The 25,580-nt window shown below is 55.3% G+C and overlaps 1 protein-coding gene across 1 annotated transcript in view; it reads right to left on the bottom strand.

Annotated features, from left to right (window-relative positions):
- Positions 1–25,061, bottom strand: part of PSD2 (pleckstrin and Sec7 domain containing 2) — a 59,842-nt gene extending 34,781 nt beyond the window's left edge. Inside the window, exons 1-5 of the mRNA XM_033853250.2 lie at positions 22,638–25,061; positions 18,453–18,591; positions 4,410–4,837; positions 872–1,312; positions 294–488 (exon numbers count right to left, since the gene is read on the bottom strand). Coding sequence (XP_033709141.1) covers positions 294–488; positions 872–1,312; positions 4,410–4,786 — 1,013 coding nt within the window. The 5' untranslated portion in view covers positions 4,787–4,837; positions 18,453–18,591; positions 22,638–25,061. The remainder of the gene's footprint in view (positions 1–293; positions 489–871; positions 1,313–4,409; positions 4,838–18,452; positions 18,592–22,637) is intronic.
- Positions 25,062–25,580: the final 519 nt, after the last annotated feature.

Below are 25,580 nucleotides of genomic sequence, written 5' to 3'. Positions count from 1 at the left end.
ACCGTCCACCACGGCCCCATAACCACATGCCACATGCCACTCCCCCAGCCCCGAGGGGCCGCCCTGCCACACCTCTCCTCCCTCAGAGCCGGGGGCGCCCTCGCCCAGGCAGCCCAGAAAGGAAACAGATTTAGGGCAAGGCCCGGAATGAGGTCAGTGGCAGGAGGAAAAGTTCTTGGGGACTGTTGGGAGCCCCCAGAACCAGGCCCCCCTGAAAGCAGCCACCCACACCCTGCCTTGGGCCAAGGAAGACACCGGGTTTGCCTGGGGTGGGGGTGCGGAGATGAGCTCACTTCTTGCCCAGCTGCCGGGCAACATCGCAACGCTGGAAGCCCTCCAGGTGGTAGAGGCGGCGTGCCAGCCGACGGGCAGCTTCACTCACGCCCTGGCCCCCGTTGGCCAGTGGGTCTGCGCTGCCAGGCTCCAGCCCCTCCGAGCTGCTCAGCTCTGAGTCTGAGTCCGACAGGCCGTCCTTCAGGCTGGGGTCGCTGCAGAGGGAAGGTGGGGTTGGGGAGGAGGGGGTCAGAAGCCGTGGTTGGGGGCTGGAAGGTCTCCCCAGGCCTCTGAAAATCCAGGGGTCAGACTAGGGAAAGAAGCTCCACTGCATCGGGACAGAATCAAGTCAGACTTTTAGAAAAGTCCTCAAAGGATATCATTAGATGATCAGCTCCCTGACTCCACCTTGGCTAGAAAGGCCTGGAAGGGCAGAATGGAACCTCAGGCTGGGGGTGCAGAGGGTGGGCACGATGACCTTGCAGAGGGCTGTTCACTCCAGACCCCCGGATGTCCTAACTTGCTTTGCCTCCTCTGGGTCTCAGTTTCCCCATCTGCTCAATGGTTCTCTTGGCTCCCAGCCTGGGCCCTGCCTCACCTGGCCGAGTTCAGCAACTTGTCCATGTCTTCCTCCTCGTCTTCCTCATCCCCGCCTGGGCCCGGAGGTCCATCTTCATGGAAGCCATTGGGCACGGCCGTGAGAGACAGGCGGCTCAGGACATTCTCGGAGCGGCTGCCGGAGATGGAGCGCCGCAGGGGGCTGCCCAGCTCCCCATCACCGCCAGCTGCCCCCATGTTCCCCTCGGACCCCATGTCCCCAGGGCCCAAGCCAGCCCCTGGCTCAGGGCTATCCCGGGCCCGCTGCTGGATGAGGGGCGTGAGGGGGGCCTCGAAGCTGACACAGCTGTCGCTCTCATCCGTGAGGCTCAGCACATCGAGGGAGTCCAGGCTGCTGTACTGTGTGCTCCGCAGCAGCTCTGACTCCACAATCTTCTCAAATGTGGCGCTGAAGCCATCCCGCACATCTGGTTCTCCTGGCCTGTGGGATGCGAGGACCAGTCACCATCCTGCCAGGTGTCCCCCTTACAGGTGCTAGGATGGCACCAATCCATGTCTGGGAGCTCCCTGGGGGCAGGGAGTGGGCATGGATCGTGTCCTGTTTGTTCTTTCTGCCAACCCTCGCTGAGCACTAGGTGCCAGATGCTGGACTGGGTACCGGGGCACAGCAGTGAAAGGACAGGCGTGGTCCTGCCCCCCCTGCCCACCGTTGCCTGGCCCACAGTGGGCATCACTGAGCTGAATGAATGAATGTGAGACTCTCCCTCAGCCTGGCCTGGGAAGGGGGTGGGGGGCTGCTTCCTCCAGGCTCCCCATCACAGCTAGTGTCACACAGGGTCATAATTTTGCTGTCCCCACAACCTGGGTGGTTCTTAGCCTGGCTGCCACATTCTAGCTCTCAGGGCTTGCCTTTAATGTCACCTCCTCAGACAGACTGCGGGAGGCAGGCCCACACCACCCAACACACTGGCCCCTCAGGGTACCTCCTCATTTCCTCCCAGCCCCTCTCAGCATGTAGTATTCTGTTTGTTCCCCTGTTTACACCTGTTTCCCCCCACCCACACACAAGGCCAGGAAGCACCCAGCACACAGTAGGTCCTCTAAACCCTGCTGAGTGGTGCACTGGGTGAATGGACACATGCCTATCAGCCCCACAGCCCACTACACTGCCTAAGCCCTTGCAGAGCCCTGTGCTGTCCCCGAAAAAGGCCTTTGCACCAGCGGTTCCCTCTGCCCAGAGTGCTCTTTCCTCAAGCTGAAGTCTTCCTTTCGCATCCCTTTCTCACCCTGACTGCCCTATTTATAACTAGGACCTGCCCCCAAACACCCCAGCCCCTTTTTCTTGCTTTATTTTTTCCAAAGCACTTGCCGCCTTCCAACATACTATGTAATTATCTATTATTTTTATGACATATTATCTGTCTCCTCACTAGACCATAAGCTCCATGAAAGTAGGAATTTTTGTATATTCTGTTCACTGATGTAGCCCCAGCACCTAAAATCGAGCATCACACATAGATGAACCGAGGCCTCTTATCCACTGGGGAGATGCACAAGTAAGCAGGGAAAACAGGCAAGGAAGAGGACTAAAAGAGATAAAAGTAGAGACAAAGAGAGAAGAAGAGAAATAAGAGAGAGGTAAGAAAGAGACAGAGAAAAGAGATAGAGAGAGCACGAAAAACAAAGACAGAGAGACAGAATAAGAGAGACAGAAAGTAACAGAGATAAAGAGATACACGCAGAGAGAGAGAGAGAGAGAGAGAAACATAGAGACAGCAAAAGCAAGAGACACAGAAAAAGAAAGAAGCAGGCTGAGCCCAGCCCATTTCAGATAAACCAAGGCCCACCATTTGCAAAGAAGCACACCCCTGGTAACCTTGAGGATCTAGCCATGCCCTGCTTAGCCCCTAGTCCCTGGGGCTTAGCAGAGACTGAGCCATATTTGGAGGACTGGGAAGTGCCCCACTCCCTCAAACCCCTCCTTGGACCCCCAGTGCCTAAGTTTGATCCGTGAGTGCTTCCTGGAGAAATACTGACCTGAGAGAGAAAAGCTGAGGCCACGGCCATCGGCCACCCCTGTCCCACCAGGAGTTGAGACGGCAGCCTCATTTGGAGAAGGAAGTGGGGAAAGGGCAGAAACCGAAAAGGCGGTAGGATGCCCAGTAGGGGGCTGGGATGGAAGTTGCCTTTACTGACCTCCAGGAGGAGGGGAGGGAAGAGAAGGGCCACTGCCCTGGCTGCCAGAGCAGACACCCAACATCTGCCCAGCAGCTCTCTCTGCCAGGCCCATGCTGGGTCCTGGAACAACAAGACAGTCCTGCCCTTGGGGGCTCTCATCTCGTGTCAGAGCCAAGAACGGTCCCCATATCTACCACCCTCTCATGTGCCTGAGCAAACCTGAGGGGTAGTTTTGACAGGGGCTTGAAGACCATCAGCTTAATCTCCAAACTTCCATCTGCCTCCACCTTCAGCCATCCTCCAAAATTATACCAACCTAAATACAAACAGCGTGCTCCAAGAAGCCCCAGCCTCCGGCCCGCCCCCATAGGCCCCGCCCCCCATAGGCCCGGATGGAAACTCTCTCTTGGCACACCCGGCACACACTGGCGTCTGACCCCACGTACTCACATTCCTGCCCTTGGAGACCTAGGCACACTCAGCCCCACACATCCACGTGCAGACCCAAATGTGCAACTCAAATGCACAGGCCAGGCACACTGACATGCTCACACATCCCCGTGCACACACCAGTACACACACACATGCATGCCCCACAAACACATGCTCGCACACCTCCTACACCCTTGTCTGCCCAGGCCAGTGCCTGCAGTGGTACACGGTAAGCCTTCTATATGCTTTCTTTTCTCAGCCCACACTGGGGGTTTCTAGACATTCCCCTGCCCCATCCTCGCCTCCTTGTCCAACTGGCACCTTTAAGACGCCGGGCCTCTCCACCTCCAGCTGAGGATAACAGAAATGGGGCTGTAACTCCAGGAAGTAGGACTTACTCCAATAAGTAGGAGCTCCTGGTCGAACTCCCAGATGGCACTCAGGGAGGAGTAGCTGACAAAGATTAATCCACATAAGCCTACTCTCTTGAGGTGAGTTGCAGAATTGGGACATTCTCATCTCCAAGAAGCAGAGGGATAGGCCAGATGACCTCCCACATCAAGGCATTTTGGAACTCTGATGTCCAGCCTGGGATGGAGGGAGTGTGGCCCTCCAACCCGACATAGAAACAGCCCACGGTGGAAGGGGAAGTGGGGGAGGGATGGATTGGGAGTTTGGGATTAGCAGATGCAAACTATTATATATAGAATGGGTAAACAACAAGGTCCTATTGTATAGCACAGGGAACTATATTCAATATCCTGTAATAAACCACAATGGAAGAGAAAAAAATTTTTTAAAAAGAAACAACCCTATCTCTTATGGCCCTATCCTCCCAAAACAGGGACATAAAATTCCCATTTCATGTATGAGGAAAAACAAGAACCAGAAAGGGTAAGTGGCTAGGCCCAGGCCACGCAGCATTGGAGCAAATGTGGTGAGCCCCCCATCCCGAGACACCCACTTACCCCAGTGGAGGATCCTCAGTGTCTGGACAGAGGCTCCTGGAGGCATCGTCCACCTCCGCCAGCCCACCAGCCCTCCAGGGCCTGGACTCTGTAGAGTCTTCCAGAATGTTTGAGTCTGGCCCCAGGGCTAGGCCATTGGTGAGGGAGAGGCCAAGGCTGAGGCCGTGCAGGGCCATGTCCAGGCCGTTGGTATGCCCCTCAGTGTGCACCACCAGGGTGCCCCTCATCTCATGCCCTGGGCTGGTGTGGCCACTGTTCAGGTCCTCACTGGATGCCATTCCATTCTGGACCCCAGGCTCCTCCTCAGGCTCCAGGCTGGGGTCACAGGTGGCACCATCTTCCCCAGGCAGCGCAGATAGAAGCTTATCCTCATCCATGGCAGCCACGGCTTCTACCCCGTGCTGGCTGCTTTTGGGACCCAACTTGACCTGGCAGTGGATGGAGAGAGAAAGGGGTGGATCAGAAAGAGCAGGTGCTGGGGGTCCAAAGCCCAGCAGAACCAGCAGCAGGCAGCCTGCCTGAAGACAAAAGGATGGCCTAGATGATCTTCTCAGGGCCTCTCAGCTGGAGTCTGGGTTCAGGCTGTGGCCTCTGCACTGCCTTGCTCAGGCCAGCACCACTCACCTCTCCCCGGACCCCCAGCCACTGGTGTGCCCCAGTCCTACCTTCCCCGTTAACTCTTATATATCTCTGTTGTGCCCTTCAGAATTCATCAAAACCCTCCGAGGAAGATCCAGTTTGGCAGGTACTAGGGAAGGGTCCAGGACTCCTCCAAGGCCACTTCCTCTCTCGCTGGTGAGAGAAGGGAACAAAACCCCAGGCCTACAGCAGCCAGCCACCTTGCCTCTTTCCATGTTCCCTTGCCCTGGCTCCAGGAGCGAGACGAGTGGTGACTGAAAAGATCTGGACTGGGGGCTGACTTTAGAGGGAGAGTTAAGTAGGGAGGCAAGGAAGTCAACAGAAGTGCAGTTTTATTAACAGAGGCCGCCCCAGAGAAGCCAAAGTGAGGCCCCGAGGAGGCGCTGTCCAGGGTGCTGAGTGGGGCAGCGCCACCCGGGAGACTGGCCGAGAGCGGGGCTTCCTCCACCGCTGAGCGCCCAAAGCCCTGGCTGCGCGGGGTGCAAGGAGGAGGGGGCCTGGGGTTCCCCTCCACACCCCGCCCCGGCCCCAGCGCTCACCCATCCTTGAGGAGGGACTCGTGAGGAGGCTGCCACGGGGCCCTCCAGGGGAGAGCACTGGAAGGGGAGCCCCACTCACTGTGCGGCCTCGTGGGGTCCATGTTGGGACTCCTCACTACTCCACCCAGGCCAGCCCCCTCCCCTCTGTCCTGCCCGGGGTCTGTTTCTCCTCTGTAAAATGAGGAGACCCATTTTCCCTGCCATCTCCACACACACACCCTTTTTTAAACGGATCAGAACAAGCTCAATTTCCCAGAAGCTTCCTGTCCAATCTCAGGAGGGTGGGCAATGTGACGGGCTGTGCTCTGGCTCTCCCCTCAGCCCTCTCTGCCCCACCTCACCCCTAGCGGCCTCTGCCACCAAGGACACAGACCAGTCCCCCCAAAGAACTTCCTTCCTCCCCTCTTCGGACCTCAGCTTCCCCCAGTAACCCCACGCTCCTCTGAAGAAAGGGTGCTGGGCGTTCAGGAAACGGCGGGAGGAGGAGAGGCACGCAGGTATAGCAACAGGGATTTAAGTGAGGCCCATACTCCCCATACTCACCTGGTCAAAAGCGTCACCTGAGGAACTTGTTAAAATACAGATAGGCCCTCCCTCAGGCCTCCTGAACCAGAATCTATAGGGAACGGGTATAGTAATCTGTTATTCTTATAATAAGGCAAGTTTGGGAAACACTGGGTTAGACTCCAGGAGAAACTTTCCACTTAGAGATGAGCCTGGAGAGGAAGGTGAGTCTACTTCTCTGGGGGCTTCTGGGCCCTTGGGAGGAGCTCTGCCACCACAGGACCACTTAAGATTCATGTACCCCTTGGTTTTCAAACACGGAGTGGAACAGAGCAGGCAGGACCGATGGGGATCTGGGGCCCCAGCCCACCCACCCTGACAGTCACCTCCTAGAGTTTTGAAGACTGTATGAGCATAAGATTTTACTCTAAAAAACAAAACAAAAACAAAACAAAACTTCCACAGACTAAAAAAAAAAATCTGAAAAGCTAGGCTCTAGAATATCTGGGCCCTGATCCTAGGACACTGGAGACCCCAAGGGGCTCGGCACTGAGTGAGGGATTCTTTCTGGTCTGCCCTAAATCCCTGCTGCTGCAGTTGCTATTTCAATCCGTTCCCTCGGGTTGTGTACTCAGAGCAAGGAGAACAGGAAGTAATCTCCTCAGCTGAGACTCCTTGGGGGTGAGGGGAGCATTTAGAAAGGAAAGAGGAGGGACAGTGGGGCCTCTGGGCCTGCTGCCTGAGTTCTAGTCCTCTGGCCTGCTTTCTAGCCCACAGGCCTGGTGAGCACTGGATCTGTGGCACAGGGTTTCAACCTAATTCCACCAGGATTCCTCAAGCTCCCACACCCACACATAGATGCTTAGGCCCCCTTTGGCCAGGGCTCTGCCTGAGCTCCCAGTGAGGCCTGAGATTTGACAGCATAAGCGGCTTCACCTGGTGCTCAGTCTACACCAGCCCCAAAGCCAGGGTTATGGACAAATCAAGGACCTCTTGGGAGGCCCCTACATCACCTCCAACTTCCAGCAGCTGCCTCAGGCTGGCTCTAGCCCTACCTGCCCTGCCATGTCCTCCTGCAGCTGAGAGCAAGATGGAGGTTCTGCCAACACCAGGCACGGGGCCGGGTCCTCAGCTTCTGGGGGTGGACAGACAAGGGGCACATTGAGCTCCACTCTGGGAAGAGGCCCAGAGTCCCTGCCTGGGCTAAAGGCCAGCTGAGCCCAGAAAGAGCTGAGCCAGGACCCCCCTCTCTTGCTGGGACCAAGGGAGGGGTGCCCTTCAGGGCAGAGGCGTGAAACAATGCCCCAAGTCCTCACTCTGAATCACCATGTGACCTGGGACTCATCATTGTCCCCTCTGGCCTTTGTGAACCCATCTGCAGAATGGGGGCATCACCTCTGCTCTCCTTCCCCAGGGCTGGTGGCAGAACTTAAGGTCATGAATGATGAGAGGGCTGAGATCCAAGGAAAAACAAACTCACTACAGAGGTCAAGGAGAAAGGCAGCTATGGCCCACTCTCTCCACTACCACATTTGACATACGGGGAGACAGAGGCACAGAACCAGGAAAGGCTTTGCCCCAGGTCACACAGTGAGTAGCTACATCTAGACTCAGGAGAAGCCTCCCTCTGCACCTGGATGGGCTGGAAGTAAAGGATGAGCCCCAGTTTCCCAGACCCTCCCTCAAGATCATGGCTCAAATCCTCATCCAGAAGAGTCTACACAAAGCAGTGACCCTGCCCACTTCCAGCCCTGCTGGCAAGAGCAGGGGAGGGGGTACGGCTGGGCCACAGGGCCCACTCATGAGAAGGAGATGCCTACAAATGACAGCCCAGCAGTGGCTACATCCTCTGCATCCTCCCTCAGCCAGAACCAGGCCCCTCTCTCAGCAAGGGCTCCTGTGATTGCCCTTGGGATAACCTTGGGCATAGCAGCCTCTTTTTCAGCACCAACCAAAATGGGGTCCATGACGGTAATGGAACCCTGGCTGGGCCAGGGCTGAATGCCAAGTCAGCCACTTTCTGGGTCTCAGCTGTTCCTGCAACAACCCTATCCCCCCTCCCCACTCTCCCATGGCAGCTGGAGTGAGTTGTGAAAACACAAATTATATCATACCCCTCCCTCACTGGCAACCCTCCATCAGCTCCCATCGCCAATCTGGCCTCCTCAGCATGGCCTAAAAAGGCTCTGCCTGAGCTGGTTCACTACCCTCAGCCCATCCCCACCCCAGCAGCCACACTGGCCTTCTTTCTGCTCCCTGAGCTCATTCCCACCTCAGGGCCTTTGCACCAGCTGTACCCTTGGCCTAGAATGCTCTTTCCCTAGATCTTTTTTTTTTCCTATGGTTCTAGCCTGAACCAGTTTTTACTATGATGGTTTTATTTTATTCATTTTTTTTATTATTATTTATTTTTATTTTTGGCTGCATTGGGTCTTCGTTGCTGTGCACAGGCTTTCTCTGGTTGCGGCGAGCGGGGTCTACTCTTCGTTGTGGTGTGCGGGCTTCTCATTGCAGTGGCTTCTCTTGTTGTGGAGCACGGGCTCTAGGCGCATAGGTTTCAGTAGTTGTGGCATGCGGGCTCAGTAGTTGTGGCACGCAGGCTCAGTAGTTGTGGCACACGAGCTCTAGAGCGCAGGCTCAGTAGTTGTGGCGCACGGGCTTAGTTGCTCCGCGGCATGTGGGATCTTCCTGTGTCCCCTGCATTGGCAGGCGGATTCTTAACCACTGCACCACCAGGGAAGCCCTCCCTAGATCTTTAAATGACTGCCTCTTCTGTCACTCAGGGCTCAACTCCAGTGCTGCCTCCTCAGAGAGGCCCTCTCTGACTACACAGCACTCTTTTACACTCCTTCATGGAGAAACATATCTGCTAAGCATCGTTTAGCAGACCTGAAACTCCCTTTTCTATTTGTTTCCTTATTTTCTGCCCATCTCGCTCACTAGGTGGTAAGTTCAGTGAGGGTGGGGACTATGTCATGTTCACTGCTGTCTCTCCCAGAGCCTAGCACAGTGCCTGGCAAACAGTGGACACTTTTTAAATATTTAGTGAATGACAACCTAGAGATTACCATCATCCCCATTGTAAGCAGAGGCTGAGAGAGGTTGAGGACCATGCTCAGGGTCACGAAGGTGGAAAGTGACAAGGCTGGCTTCTGCGTGGAACGACACGGGACTGTCATAGGGATAACCTCGTAAAGTGCCTTCCATGCTGGGATCCAAGCTAGGGACTGTGGGAAGCCCAAGGAAAGGGCTGGAGGGCCCAACATGTTCTCTAAGACAGAGGGCAGATGCACAGGTGCAGGCGCCCGCGTGCACGTCTGTGAGCAAGCGTATGGTACAGGCATTTGTGGGCACACACACACACATCCCACATATATTCAGACCCATAAACACACATAAACTGAGCTGGACAGTTACTCATGAGGTAGGCTCCTGAGATGGTGAGGAGCCTACAGGCCTAGGGGCAAGGTCCGGGGCAGCTAGACCTACATCACTGGGCAGCTGGGTGATTGGTTGAAACCATTCTGCTCTGGGAGCAGCCGGGGCAGGGGAGGGACAACCCAGTGCTTCAGGCTAGGGCAGGTGGTGGGGAAGCCAGGAACCCACACTGACCACAGCCACAACCCTGGCATCAGGCAGCTGTGTGGGTTTGGGAGGAGATGGGGGAGTACAGGCCAACCTGGTAGAAATGGGGGCACAGGAGGCAGAGCTGGGATAGGGGACCCGTGGCACTGAGCACTACCCAGGACAGGCAAAATCTCACACAGGTACACAATATTCTGAGTATTTTTTGAGAGGCTCATGGACCCCTACAGCCCATCCATAGGAACTGGGCATGAACCCCAACCTGGACAATCCCCAAGGACTTTCCACCTCTGACATTGTACAATCCGAGTTCCATGAACGCTACTTGGAAAAAAAAAAAAAAAAAGCTGGAAACCTTTCATTCTCAGACCTATTTTCTGCCCCCTGGGAACCTACCCTGAACACCCCCATTGGTTCCACTGCCCTTTCCCAAAATTTCTACTACACTAATTGACTCCCTAGCTCACCCAGATTTTAGCACATAGGATGGGATCTTCACACACACACAAACACACAACTGTACCCACATGGACAGTTAAATTAGACGATCAGCGAAAAGGGCTGGTGTGTTGTAAGTGCTCAGAACAGACCTTGGCCAGCTGTGCCCCACACCATTCATGGGGCCCAGGCTGGCCCAGACCTGTCCACTCCAGGCCTCCACAAGCACCTGCTGAGCCACTGACAGCACGAGCAACAGGGAGGTGACAGGAAGACCTCTCAGCGGGGCCCCTGGATCACACAGCTCACCATGCCCCCCCACCATCTCTGCCAGCCAACAAGTCTGGAGGTCAGGACCTTCCCGTCACCCCAGAGCTGTGAGCACACTCCGAGGCACAGATCAGCCTGGGCGTGTACCTCCTCCATGTCCCACCTGCCCGGGGCAGGGAGATGCCCCGGATAATACGGAGGGATGTCTACCCAGGAGCCTTGGGAACTGCCCTGCCTCCATTTCCCAAAGTGACCCTAATCCTTCTACCTACTTGGTCTTCTCAGCTTGGACCACCTAGTGCCTCAGATAGGACAGTCCAGGACAGTGGGTCAGCGCCCTAACTGTGCAGTCAGAAAGACCTGGCTTCAAATCCCACAAGCTGTGTCACCTCAGGAAAGTTGCCTACCTCTCAGCCTCAGCACCCTCCTCAGCAAAATGGGGGTGGTGGTGCTAACAGCATCTGCCCCGCAGGGCTGCAGGGAGGACAAAGGAGATGGCTTGGCTGCGATGCTCAGCTCAGAGTCAGGCACAAGTGCTCAGGGAAGGGTGCTTTTCCAGAACCATCTCTCAGGTCTGCAGGGGAGGGAGCTGGCTGCCCACATTGGGGGCGGAATGCACAGTAGAGCAGCACAGGACACCCAGTGGGCCCCAGCAGACATTTGCCCTAGGCAGCCTGTCAGAGCAGGTTCTGAGGCAGCAGCTTCAGAAGCCCAGCCTGAGGGTGGAGGCAGGAGAAAGGCTCCTGTGGGGACCAGGAGGATGGGCCAGAGAGGGTGCCCCACCCTTTCCTGAGGCAGGTGAGGACCCTACAGTCCTGGCCCCACTAACACTCCTGCCCCAGACCCGGCTCCCTCCTAGCTTTCCATCTCAAGGCACAAAAGCCACACCAGGTACAGGGCAAGGGCCAGGGGTCTGGACCTCCCTTAAAAGGCTCCCATTCCCTTCAGGTGATGTTAATCTGGGATTAACCGGGAGCCCAGCACCAGCCTGCTTTCTTCCTCTCAGCCTGGCCTTGGGTTGTGGGCATCTGGAAGGCCTCCTTTCTCATGGTGGGGCAGGCAGAGGTTCCTGGGATTGGGTGTACATTTGCATCTTATCTGCATGTGCTCCGCAGCCTGCTGGGACTTTCAGGGGCCCCTGGGCCCAGCTCTGCAAAGGTCATTCTTTTACATCTCCCAGCTTACTTCACTCGCCGCCCCACAGCCACTTGACACCTTCATTTGCTTAGCATTTGCATACATCTGCATGCTGGTTTGGAGAGCCCTCAACACTGATGAAATTCACAGCGTCTGCTGTCAAACCCCAAATCATGTTTATAGCTGGTGACTCTACCCCCAGTCAGCTTCCCTGCAGGGTGAGCCCTCAGTTATTTGGGACCACAAAGGACTAGGCTGTTCTGGTTGAGCTGGCTGCTGCCTGTCTTCCTGGAACTTCAGCCGGCACCTGGGACTCACTCTGCTTCTTGAGCCACATTTGAGCCATGAGCCTGCAGGCTGAAAGCTTAACCCCAAATGCTACAATGAACTGACCAAGGGCAAGTCCTCCCAGCAAGTCCTGCCTTGGCTAAAAAGCCTGGGGAAGGGCAGACTCCAGGGGCTCAAACTCTGAGCAGCCTCCCCCCAGTCTGGTTCAACAGCCAGGAGAGATGAACCAAGAAACTTCATCCTCCCTGCTCCCTGCCCAATTTTCATTCACCCCATACTCTCGAGATCCTCACATTCTCTGTCCACCCTGCCTCTTCCTCTCTGCCTCCTTCCCTGAGAACTTCCTCCCCACCCTCTCCCCAACCTCTTGATTACATCACTCCACGTAACCCCTCCCTTGCTGAGGCTCCTCTTCTCCTCCCTCCGTCCTCTTACCCTGTCCTCTACTGTCTGTTTTAGGGCTTCGGCACAGGGTCTGACAAAGGTTGTGGTCTCCTTGGGCCCGGTTGAAGGTGAGCAGCATGTGGTGCAAAGTGAGCGGGTGTGAAAGGGTCTGTCCCCGTCTTTGAAACTGGCCCTCCTGTTCAGCCATAGCCCACTGACGGGAGATCTGGGGGCTGGTAAAAGTCTCACCCCTTCATGGACTGTCCATTCGATAGGAGTGTCCATGGGATAGGAGAGAAAGAGAGGAGTCAGGAATGACGCCAGTATTTCGACCCTGAGCACCTAGAAGGATGGAGTTGCAATTCCTGAGATGGGGAAGACCGGGTGGAGCAAGTTTGGGAGAGAAGATCAGGAGGAGAGGAGCTCAGCTTTGGACAAGTTGGGTTTGAGGTGTCCAGTAGACATGGCAGTCGAGATGCTGAGTGGGCTTTTGGAGCTCAGGAGAGAAGTCAAAATTTGGGATATAAATCTGGGAGCTGGCAGCATATAGGTGGTGCGTAAAGCCATAGGACTGATGAGATCGGCTCAGGAGTGAATGCAGATGAGGAAGAACAGCCATACAAGGGCTGAGTCCTGAGCACTCCAATATTGTGAGCTGCGGGTTGGGGAGAAGGAGACTGAGAAGGAGTAACCACGAGGTCAGAGGAAAACAGGACAATGGATGTCCTGGAGATCAAGGAATGTATTTCAAGGAAGAGAGAGAGATTGAAGGTGCCAAAGGAGGCAGATGAGGACTGAGAGTGGCTATTGGGTGTAGCAACATGGAGGTCATTGGTGACCTTGAGAAGAGCAGTCAGTGGACAACCCTTCTGGGGAGGTTTGCTGTAAAGAGGAGCACAGAGATGCAGTGGTAGCTGGCTGGAGAAAATGAGAGAGCCATCTTTTAAGACAGGAGAAACAATAACAAGATATCTGCTGAAAGCGACTTCCCTGGTGGCGCAGTGGTTAAGAACCCGCCTGCCAATGCAGGGGACACGGGTTCGATCCCTAGTCCAGGAAGATCCCACATGCCTTGGAGCCACTAAGCCCGTGAGCCACAACTACTGAGCCTGCACTCTAGAGCCCGCAAGCCACAATTACTGAGCCCGCGCACCACGACTACTGAAGCCCGTGCACCTAGAGCCCATGCTCCACAACAAGAGAAGCCACCGCCATGAGAAGCCCACGCACCGCAACGAAGAGTAGCCGCCGATCACCGCAACTAGAGAAAGCCCGCGTGCAGCAAGGAAGATCCCACGCAGCCAAAAATAAAATAAATAAATAAATGTATTACCAAAAAAAAAAAAGATATCTGCTGATGGAATGATCCACTGGGGGGGAGCCTATAATGCAGGAGGGGGCATTTGCTGGAACAGTGTGCCCTCCGCCGCCCACCTTATAGGTTCCCCCTCTACTGCACAAGGGGACAGGATCTGTTTGCACAAGTCAAGGGCTGGCCTAAACCAGGAGCAGGGACACTTCATCCGCAGCAACTGGGGAAGGCAGAGCAGTGGGTACAGATGCTAGTGGATGGGTGAATGTAGCACTGGGAGTCTGAGGAAGTTCTAACTGCTTCTGTTTTCTCAAAGAAGTAGGAAGCAATGCCATCAGCTTTGAGGGAGGATTGCAGAAGAGGGGCTAGGGTTGAAGGCAGAACAGAAAGAGTGAAACAGTCATCAGGTAGGGGGAGAGGGAATGGACTTAGGACCCATGTGGGACTGCGGGACAGCACTAAGGACACACCCGAAGTTCATGGTTTTGAACGAAATGTGAGACCAGTCAGGGCAGTGGATTTTCTCAGCCCCATTCAGCTGCACAGAGGGAGCAGACCAGGCACTGCAATTAACCAGGGTTGGGGTTTTGCCAAGCAAGTATGAAGAAGTGAAATGAGGTAAGGGAGTTAGGGTCTTCAAGGGAGAGACTATCCTGACTTTTATAGTGGCAGCTGCCTCTGAGCCGGCCCCTGCCCCCACTCAAAGTCCCTCCGCTGCTGGTACCTGAAAGCTCACCATCCACTCCCTGCTGTGGGTTGTGTGTGGCCTTCCCTCTGCCCGCATCCCACCAAGACCTGGGGAAGTGAACTTCCCATACGCTGTTCCTTTGACCTGGAAAGTGCCTCAGACCTCACACACTCAAACCAGCATTCTCCACATCCTGTCCAAGCCATTGCATGACAGCCCTCCCCACCACTAGTCAGATACCAGTGCTCTTCATTCTGCCTCCTAATCTCTCCTTACTCCATCCCTTCTCTCCACCCCACACCTGCCATACCCCAGTCCCAGCAGGGCCACCACACCAACTCCATTCCCCCTGTGCACTCCCTCTGTGCGCCGTACGCAGCAGCCTAGAATCCAGTGCACCAGCATCTTGTGCTGGACCGTGTCACAGCCTCCTGACCATCCCTTTCACCCCGTTCGCCCCGCCAGTCCATGCCATCCTCCTCAGAGCGCCCTTCCCAGTACTCACATCTGCCTCATCACTCCCCTCTTTAAAACCCTTCAGTAGCTCCTCGTGCCCTTGGGGAAAGGGCCAGCTGTCAGCCCACATTCTAGGTCAGCTGTGGTCCAGGCCCCACCCCCTTTCTTCCTGTCTTGCCCCCCACTCCCTCTCCTCCCCCCCGACCCTGTGCCCCTCACTGCTTTCTCGGGGCTTCTTCCCCACACTGACAGCACCTGCCCTGAGTTGTGGCTCATCCCATCCACACCCCTGAGGCTGTGAACTCCTTGAAGGCGCCATTAGCATCTGCTTAATCACCCTTCTCCGGCCTATGTTCTGAAGGGGGGGTTCAGTCAGTTTTGCTGACCTGGAGTGCGGGTGACCAGGTGGATGAAGCTTCTGGAGGTAGGGAAGAGGGAGGAACAGGATTGAAACAAAGGGACTCCTTAGCCAAGTGACCTAACTTAGCACCACCTATTACAGCACAGGCTAATGACATGTGCCTGCTGATGGACACGACATCACCTATGGGATATTCCTGCCCAAAATATTTAACCTGACTCTACTCATGAGAAAGCAATAAGACAAACCCAGAATGTGGGGCATTCTACATGAACATTGACCAGGGCTCTTTAAAACTGACAATGTCATAAGAGACTTCAAAAAAAAAAAAAAAGCAGAGAATTGTTCTAGATTAAAGGAGACTAAAGAGACATAACTAAATGCAATATGTGATTCTTTATCAAAAAAAAAATTTTTTAAGCTATAAAGAACATTACAGGGACAACTAGAGAGATTTGAATATGGATTACATGAGATTAGATGGCATCATTAAATTTCTTGGGTATGATCAACAGTACAGTTATTATGTAGAAAAATGCCCTTGTCTCAGGAAATTCATGTTGAAGTATTTAGAGCTGAAGTGCTATGATGTCTGCAACTTACTTTCAGAAGTTTCAGAGAGAGAGAGAAAAACAAATGTGGGCAAAATGTCAACAATTGGCAAACTAGGTCTCTAGGTGAAGGGTATATAGGTGGGTGTTCATTGTTCGATCAGATGTGACAAGACAAAAAGTTAGGGGGGAGGGAAGGGAGTGGAGGGAGACACTCTAAAGAGGGGAGCTCAGGGCTCCTGATGGCGCAGGACTCAGGTGAGGGCAGTCCTTACTGCAGCAGACAGCATGCTGGGCTGTGGGCCTGACCTGGACGCCGGAGTCCTCCTGGGCCAAGCAGACACAGCCCTGGAGTGGCTCACCACCTAAACAGGGTCAGGCTTACCTACGAGCAAACCAACTTAGGAGGACAGGGCCCTGCAGGAAACAGCCAGGTCCCAGGGAGACCAGCAGGGCAGCCCTCAGCCGGGACAGGACTGGCAGGAACAGGGGCCCTAACCCACCTCTGCCTGAACCGTAGCAAGGAGCTGGGTCTGTCCCAGGCCCACCCCCCTACCAAACACCCCTCAAGGGGTGACAGCCTGAGTGTATCCTCCCGTGTGAGGAGCCAGGCTAAATATGGAGCCCCAGACATAAGATGCCTCTCAAAACAGATTTTCCTGGAAAAGACCATCTGGCAAAGAATGTCTAGAGCATCGTCTGTCATGAGAGGCAGTGTTGTTCTCCTTCAGGCCAACGTCCGGAACGGGAATGCCTCGATCCCAGCTCTCTAGAAGATCCCAGCTTAGTGCCTCCGTTTTCCCCAAGTTCACTCTCTTGCTCCAGATGAAAAGGTGCTCAGTCCCACCTCCCTCCTAACTTGTACCTCCAAGGAAGAAGAGAATGAGATTGGGGACAGAAGTCCAAGCTTCAAGCAGTTCTGCCCATGTGCAAATCCTGATTCTGCCACTTACTAACCAGGTGACTCTGAACAAGCAACTTTTCCCTGAGCCTCGGTATCCACAAACTGGAAATAATGGGCATACCTCCCTCTAAAGGCTGGTCTGTGTAGGAGAGTACTTAGCACAGTGGCAGTGCACGATTCTGGAAGCTGGGCGAAGCAGTGTCCCCCCCACCCCTCTCTCAGTCCTGTCAAGAGCAGTAAGCCCTTTGCAGGTAACTTTGCTCCCCTGCATTAGGAAACACTGCGGGTCAGGTCGGCTGGGGGAGTGCACACCCATAGCTGTCAGACCAGCAGCAGGAGGGAAGCCTCTCAGGCTGGCACAGGGCGCTCCTGGGATTACAGGGTACAAATCACCTAAGCATTGAGGTTTCAGCCCCTGCAAAAGGCACCAGCAGGGGAGGACTTCAAAGGGCATTCCAGTCAACCTTCTACCTTTAGTTGGGCCACCACCCACCTACTCATCCCAATGTGTGGGAATCCTCTGGTTCAGGCCACAACCTAGGGACCTGCCATGTTTCCACCAGGACCAAACTTTGCAGTAGCCTCATTCAAAAGCCACTGACTCTTACCATATGCTGGGGAAAAGGGGCTCTTGAGAGGGAAGGTGGGTATGACGTAAGAGAGGTTAGGTGGGTAAGGGAGGGCAGCTGGCCCATTTTGCTGACTCAGAGATCACAGGTCATAGAACCTGCAGCATCCCTGGGAGGTAGGGTTCCTAACCTCCCAAGCAAGGAGTGGAAAAATGACTATATCTGTCAAGGCCAGAGGTTGCACTTGGAGATGGTCCCAATGCCCCTTCCCCACTCTCCCTCGAGCTGCCTGAGTATCCCCCATTAAGCAGCTTTTGTTTCCAGGGTCTGGAAGAAGGAGCTGGAGAACCCAGGAAAGTCCAAATGCCTCTCCCCAAACCCAGGCTGCTCATCTGTCCTGGCCAAACCCTGAGCCCTCTCCCTGCTCCCCATTCACCCACCCATCAAGTTCAGCCTGGCTTATCCTGAGCCTTCCAGGAATTCTCAGGCCCACTTCCATTGTGGCTGGTGCCCCCAGTTCTCTCCCAGGGCACCCCAAGATGGCCCTAAGGTTAAGGGATGGGCTGAGGCAGTGGCCCCCTGGGCCTGTGCAGAGACAATGCCCCCAGTTCTGACTCAGGGAGTCCCCAGGTCCTCCAGGGAGAGCAAGAGTTGGAATACCTCCTCCTAGGAGGGGGGCCAGCTAAGCAGGTGGTCCCCACATCTGGACTCCCTGCCCCACCCCAGCCCTAGCAGTGACTACTAGGACGCCTCCCTCCCTGCGGCTGCCACAGCCATTATGTGCCTCCTGGCCTTGCCTGATGCCTGCCACGCCCCCATGCAAGCCCTGCTCCAGCGGCAGAGCTCAGAGCCGCTGAGGCCTGGCCGCTAAGCCAGGCTGTCAAAGTTGGGAAACTGGAAACAGAAATAAATCTTCAAAGCTGCTCCGTGGTAAAGGTGGTGGCCAGCAGGCCTGGCACCCAACACCCCAGGTCCCTGGCCACCAAGCTCCAATGGCACCCCATCAACGTACACATATGCACTCGGATTAGACAAACGGTGGGGGGCGCGGGGTGGGGGGGAGGAGATCAGGAGACAACTGGGCTGCCGGCCCTAACCCTCCCTGCAGGCTGGCCTGGGGCTCTCTAGCGGTGCCCTCTCTCCCTGGCCCAGACTCTGCCATCCCGGGCTTCCTCTTTCGGCCCCATCTCCATGACAACCGTATCCTTCAGATGCTCCAGCCGCCACGGAATTGATCTCGAAATGTAGCTTTGTTAGCAGACCCAGGCGGGCACGCAGGGCGGAGGGCGGCGCCGCCACCCAGCATGCTCCCCCCAACCCCAGCAGCCCCTCCCGGCCCCCAGCCCGGCTTCGGGAGGGGCGGGGTCCCGGAGCACGCTGACCCTGGGAACAAGGTGTTCCCGCACGGCCCGACTCACCGCTCCGGCTCCCAGTCGCTGGGTCCAGCCTCTCACGGTGGGGCCATGAGGAGGCCACCGCTGGACTGACCGTCCCACTCCGCCACCGCCTGTCGGGGCTCCCGCGCTCGCTGCTATCCCTTCAGGTGTCGGAGCGCGTCTGTGGAGAAGCAGAGCAGAGGTAGGGGGGACGGACGGCAGGAGGGAGGGAAGGAAGTAGAGAAGGAGGGAGGGAGGAGCGGGAAGGGCGGGGAAGGGCGGGGGGACTGCGGGCGGGGGGCGGGGGGAATGGAGCCGGGAATGGAGCCGGGAGGCGACAGCGGCCACGCAGGCCGCCCGCCCGCCTGCCCACCTGACCCAGCTCTGCACTGAGGGCCGGATCGCGCGCCCGGACCCGGCCGAGAAGGGAGGCAAGCCCTGTCCCGCACAAGCCCGCGCCGGCCCTTTAAGAAAGTGGGGGAGGGGAGCGCTGCGAGGTTTCGCCCCCGCTCCTAGCCCAGCCGAGCTCCAGCTGTCCTCTAACCCCGGGCCAGCCGGCCGGACCCAACACCCTCGGCAGGACCTTGGGGCCCCAGACCCTGAGCCCTCAGGAACCACCCTCCTCGAGGTGAAGGAGGGAGCGGGTCCTTGCCCTCCTCCCCTGGTCTGTTCGTGGTCCGGCTCCTTGCCCTCCACACCCCCGCCAGCGCTCGCGCACCGTGGCGCGCGCGCACACACACCGCCACACACACACCCCGCCACACACACACCACACACACACACCACACACACACACACCACACACACACACACACACACCCGCCCAGGGGAGACCCAGCCGACTGAGAGGAGCGAGGAGTGCCGGGATCACGGTGGATGATCCCAGAGAGAGGGAGGCTGAGCCCAACCTACTTAGCTACCTACTGAGGCAGACAGAGGGACAGACAGACCTGGGGTATGGGGTGAGAAGGGGGGCTTGGGACAGAGCTGGAAGGAGTGCAGTGAGGAGGGGTGCAGGAGAGAGGGACAAAGGGGAGAGACCCTGAGGGAGGGGAAGGGAGGAATACAGAGTCCCAGTACCAGGTCAGGAGCCCAGTACTCTGGGCTGTGGAAACTCTCTCCCGAGGAACCTGCCCCACAGACCCTGCTAGTCACCACCTGCAGACCTCCCCCCACCCCAGGACCCTAGCTCTGAAGAGAAAGTTGACAGTATTGTACCTGGGCTAAACACTAAAAAGAACATCCTGGCTGTGAGGCTCCTACAGGGCAAGGTTCCACCCCTCAGAGAGGTAATAAAGGGCCCCCACCCACAGGGATCTAGGGAGACCGGGAGCTGTGGAGAGGCAGGGCAGGTGAGCAGGCCCCATGCCATGGACAAGGGAGATCAGGTTAGGGTCAGGCCCTACCACAGGAAGCCACTTTCCACCTTTCTCCTTCCACTCCAGCCCCCAAGCACTGTTCACTTCACCCAGCTCCTTCCCACCTCCACACTTTTGCAAGTATTCCACCCTCTGCCCTGTCGGGCCTTGATCCTGCTGTGCTCAATGAACTCCTACCCAATCTTCAAATCCCTGCTTAAATGCCTCTTCCTCCATGAAGCTTTCTGCATCCTTCCTCCCACCCATACACACATACAGTTAGGGACCCTCTTCTTAGGTAGGAGAGGATGACAGAAGAGAGGATTTGCTGACCTATGAGGGGTGCCTAAGCTGTGCAGAGTGGCAGTAATTGGAGGTACAGGGTCTGAGCTGTGATCAGTCTCCTCCCTCTTCAAGCTGGGCTACAGCTGGAGCTGGGGTTTCATCAACCACAGTGACATTTCTGCTATTAACTGTGCATCTACTGGGTGCCCGAGTCCACACTAAATGCTTTCTACGTGTTATATTTAACCCTCAAAACAATCCTACCACCTGTTTTACAGATGAGAAAACAAACTCCAAAAGCATAAGCCAGGAGGTCTGATCCTGTAGACACAGCTGAGCAGTTCAGAGGGCACTCTGGCCACAGCCCTTCATGGCCCATCAGACCCTAGGACATACCCAGGGAGCCACTCTACTGCAGGGGCCCAGGATCTTCTCGAAGGACACAGAGGGATCATGGCTTCCCTGCTGTCCTGCCCTCTACCTTCTGCCCTCTGCTACCTGCAGGCAGAGCTGGGCGGCAGTTGGCAACCAGCAAGGGCGGGGGGAGGAAGTGGTGGTGACAGGGCTTTGCTCCTTATCCTCAGGACCCATGACCTCAAGTCACAGCTGGACCACATTTCTGAGTTTTCACTACCCAATGAGGATGGTCACAGCCCCTCTTGTGGGGCAGGGATGAAAGGAGTTAATGTGCTCGGTGCCCACCCACCCAAGACCCGGATCACAGATGCACCCAACAGGCCTCTCCTTCTCTCACCCCCACATCCAATCCCTCAACAAATCCTATGGGATTTACTTTCAAAGCTGTCTCAAATTGGCCACTTCTCATCAGCTCCACTGCCACCACCTGCCTCAAGCCGCCATCCTCTCTCACCAGGATTATTACTGTAGCCTCCTAACTGGTCCCCCTGCTTCCACACAGCCCCAGTACCAACAATCCCAACACTGCAGCCGAAGGGATCCTGTTCAGTGTAAGTCAGATCATGTCATTCCTCTGCTCAAAATCCTCAAATGGCTCCCTTGTCACTAAGACTCAAGCCAAGCCTTATAATGGCTACAAGGTCCTACTGTGATCTGGCCCCAGTCACCTCTCTAACCTCACACCTCTCCAGCCACACTGGCCTCCTCTCTGTTCCTCTAACACACCAGGTACACTCCCCACCTCAGGGCCTTTGCACTTGCTATTCCCTGTGCCTGAAACACTCCTTCCCCAGGTAGCTGCATGACTCACTCCTTACCCCCTTCAGCTCTCTGCTCAAATGTCACCTTCTCTGACCACCCGACCTGAAATACCACCCCCTCCCTCACCCACGTCTTCCCTTCACCTGCTTTCTTTTCCTCCATAACGCATATTTGTATACTACATGTTTACTCGCTAATTCTGGTTATTGTCTGTCTCCCTCCCACCACTACCATCACTGGGCCATAAGCTCCAGGAGGGCAGGAAATTTGTTCCGTCACTTCTGTAGCAGTGCCATCGTCTTCCCCCATCACGGCACATACCACACTGTGCCATTACTCTCTGGACTGGATGGTCCCAGAGGGCAAGGGCCCGAGGTAGGGAAGCTGTGCAGTGAGGAGCAGGTGGGGAGTCAGAGTGGCCAGAGGTGGAATCCTGGGAGCCTCAAGCTCTTGTCTTTACATCCCCAACGTTACCTGCAACTCCTGTGTTAACTGGGAGGAAGTGTAAGGTGCAAAGACCATGCTCACTGGCAGCCCGTGGCTGTGAGGATGATTCATCCATTAATTCAACAAACATTTACTGAGCACCTACTGTGTGCCAGTATGCCAGGCCCTGAGGTGGGGGGGAGGGGGAGCAGAGCCCAGACAAAGTCCCTCCCTCCACAGCTCACAGCCTATCAGATGATTTCCCAGGGGAAATATCTCTGTAGGTGGAGCTTCCTGGGGCAGACAGCTTATCTACTTCACCCCACTTATCACAAGGTGAAGTCAAATTTTAGGTATGGATTTTACTAGTTTCCTGCCTACAATCTCACCCAGACTGTGAACTCCAAAAAGGGGCATGGACTGTGTATCTAGTTATTACTGGATCCCCAGCATCTAGTCAGGGCCTGGAGGGTAGCTGGAGCTCAGTAAGTATTGGATGGATGAATGAATAAATGAGTAGTAAAATAGAAGCAGGCCCCTGAAGAAGGTGAAGATTTGGGCTTGCAGCCAAGAGGCGAAGGCAGGGCACTGCCTGAGCAAGGTGAGGTAGAGGGAAGGTCCCCTGGAGGGGAGCAAGCCCATGGGCGGGAGGGAAGGGGGACTGCTCAGGCTCTGAGAGCTGCCTGTCCCACACCCTCCCCCAGCAAGTGTGGCCCTGCCAGTACTGGTCCAGGGCTGGTGGACAAAGCCCCACAAGGAGTGCCAGGGACTTGCAGTGCCTAGAGCCAGCCGGCTGCGGGCCCGCCAAGAACTTTGAGGGCCTTTGTGGGCCGCTGGGAGCCGGTCCAGGAGAATGCCGGGAACTGGCCAGGGTGGGATGGGATGCACTCCCATGCTTCCGGAGGTCCAGCTGGCCATCCAGGCCTGGATTAATAGGGGGGTTAGGAAAGGGATCTCCTTCTGCCCCCCAAATACTTACAACTTGGAGAGCTGCTAGAATTGGAGTGTCCGGTAGATCCCATCCAGGTTACCGAGGCCCACGAGATGGGCTCAGCTAGGGCTCATAGACTTAGGGTTGAAGCTGACACTCCCCCTCACTCCACGCTTTGACCCAGGAAGCCCAGCCAGAGAGAGGAGGAGAAGCCTTTTTCAAAGCAAAGGGACACGAGATATGTCGACTCCTGCCCCAGGAAGCGAGGCCAAATGGGAATGTCCAGGGAGGGCGGGCGCGGGGCTTAGAAGCGGAGCCATCTGGGGCCACGAGGCTCTCCGCCTCCCTCTGCTGGCCGGACTCAGAATTACCAGAGCGTCTCGCGTCACAGGGCCACGCACCGGTCCTGGGTCCTCCGTGCCGCGCAGCCCGGCTCTCTCTCTCTCTCACTCGTCCAGAAAGGAAACGAAGGTCATATGGGTCGTCCCCCTGCCTCAGCACCAGGCCCAGCCGCGCCCCAAGGTCCAGTCGCAGGCCGTCTGTAACCAGCCTCCATGCTGGGATGCTCGCTCTTTCTGAAAGTCCTTTACCTGCACCAACCTAAGCATTTCCTTAACTTGGCTCAGGTTGTCTCCGAAATCCATGCTCTTCCACAGTACAGACGGAAAACTGAGGTTCCACTGACTAACCTATGGTGACCCAGGCCCCGCTTCCTTGGAACTGAGGGGAGCGCAGGTACTTCTCCCCAGGGCAGCCGGGAAGACAGGACTCTAACTGGCCGAGAAGCAAGAGGCCGCTCCGCCCAACCCCTTCCGGAGTACTTCAGAAAGCAGTCAGTCCACGAATGGGTTCTTTTGAGGTCGGGGCGCCACCTGCTGGTATCTATAAGAATTGCACCTGCACCACCAGGCACAGCCACGGGCTAGGAGAGACCGTGGGGAACAATTAGAGCAGCTGATATTTATTGACTGTTTCGTTAGGAACTTCCCTGGTGGCACGGTGGTTAAGAGTTCTCCTGTCAGTTCAGGGAACATGGGTTCGAGCCCTGATCTAGGAAGATCGTACATGCCGCAGAGCAACTAAGCCCACAAGCCACAACTACTGAAGTACGCATATCTAGAGCTAGTGCTCCACAAGAGAAGCCACCGCAATGCGAAGCCGGCGCACCGCAACGAAGAGTAGCCCCCGCTCTCTGGGACTAGAGAAAACTCCCGCACAGACCCAACGCAGCCAAAAATAAATAAATAAATTTGCAAATAATAAATAATTTTTTTAAAAAACTGTTATGTGAGCCAGGTTCATCCTAAGTTCTTGGCATTATCTCACTTCACACACTATCTCATTTCATCCTCACAGAAACCCTAGGTGAACATCATTCAGCCCATTTTACCCATGAGGACACTGAAGCTAGGAAAGTTAAGGGACCTACCCCAGAACACACCCAGGTGTGTACTTTAACTGGGCTCTTCCACCTGCACTGGAGGTGATGGGGGAAGTGGTAGCTCGGGAATGAGCTCTACAGCGGACACCTCCCACTTCCCGCTTCCCTCCCCAATCTTGGGTGCTATTCATCTCAGCTTAGCTGGCAGCTGGTGTGGAAGGATCCCTCAGTCTGTCTTGCCCCATCAGTGCCCATGTCCTTCTCTCCCTCAACAGTTTGAGAGCTCCTCTATGGCAGGACCAAGGCAAATCTGTTCCCATTTCCCCACCATTCAGCACTGATAACTAAATGCCCTCCGTACACTAAATGCTTCTCACCTGTGACTGCCACCTGCTGACCCTACTCTGCCCCTTCCTCACTTCCCAGTTCAGGAGCTCAGGCAGGTACAGTTTAAGTGGCTGCAAGTGATAGAAGCCGGCCTCAGTGAAAGGGGGCTCAAGTAAATGAAAAGTCCAGGAGTAGATCCAGCTGCAGGAAGTACCAAATCCAGGGTCCCAAAAGTGGTCTTTCTCCACACCTGTAGCCCACTATTCCTCTGTGTGGGCTTCATTTCCAGGTAACCTCTTCCAACAAAGTGTGGCTCAGGCAGCTCTGATTTTCCATCTAGCTTTGAGGGAAGAAAACTTGCCCATCCCAAGAATGTAAGCAAAAGTCTTAGGACGCAGTCTCATTGGCCCAGCCAGCGAAATATGCCCAGCCTTGAACCAGTCACTGTGGCCTAAGGAGTCACTGCCCCCCTTGGAGTGAGGAGTGGAGTCAGCCCCAGGTAATCCGAATGGACCAATAGTGGGAGGGGAAATTGTTCCAAAGGAAAACAGGGAGAGGAATCACCAGGAGGAGGAAGATGGTTGCTGCACAGCAAACAGCACTGACATCCACGACACCTGGCCATGCCAGAAGCCCATATTTTCTTGGCTCCAACCCATTTTTAGACTGCAGACCCCTTCCCAACTTATCTTACTTTCTTTCTTCTTTCCTTCATCGAATTGTCGTTGAGGCATTACATATTCATGTTTCTGGGTGAATCATAGCAGTAAACAAAAGAGGCAAAAATCCTTGCCCTCCTAAAGCATTTCCAGTGGGGGTGGGGGAAGAAACGAAACAATAAACACAATAAATAAGTCAAATTTATAATATTATAGACAATGATGAGTACTACAGGGGAAATAGAGCAGTGTAGAAGGGCCCAGGAGGTGGACAGGGTGAGGGGTACTGCAACTTTAAATAGAGTGCTACTCCCCTTCAATAGTGGTGCTGGGAAACTGGACAGCTACATGTAAAAGAATGAAATTAGAACACTCCCTAACACAATACACAAAAATAAACTCAAAATGGATTAAAGACCTAAATGTAAGGCCAGACACTATCAAACTCTTAGAGGAAAACATAGGCAGAACACTCTATGACATAAATCACAGCAAGGTCCTTTTTGACCCACCTCCTAGAGTAATGGAAATAAAAACAAAAATAAACAAATGGGACCTAATGAAACTTAAAAGCTTTTGCACAGCAAAGGAAACAAGACGAAAAGACAACCCTCAGAATGGGAG

This window comes from Tursiops truncatus, chromosome 3 (assembly GCF_011762595.2).
Source record: "Tursiops truncatus isolate mTurTru1 chromosome 3, mTurTru1.mat.Y, whole genome shotgun sequence".
Classification (NCBI taxonomy): domain Eukaryota; kingdom Metazoa; phylum Chordata; class Mammalia; order Artiodactyla; family Delphinidae; genus Tursiops; species Tursiops truncatus.
Note: the sequence above shows the minus strand (reverse complement) of the source record. Positions and strands in the feature narration are given on the sequence as shown.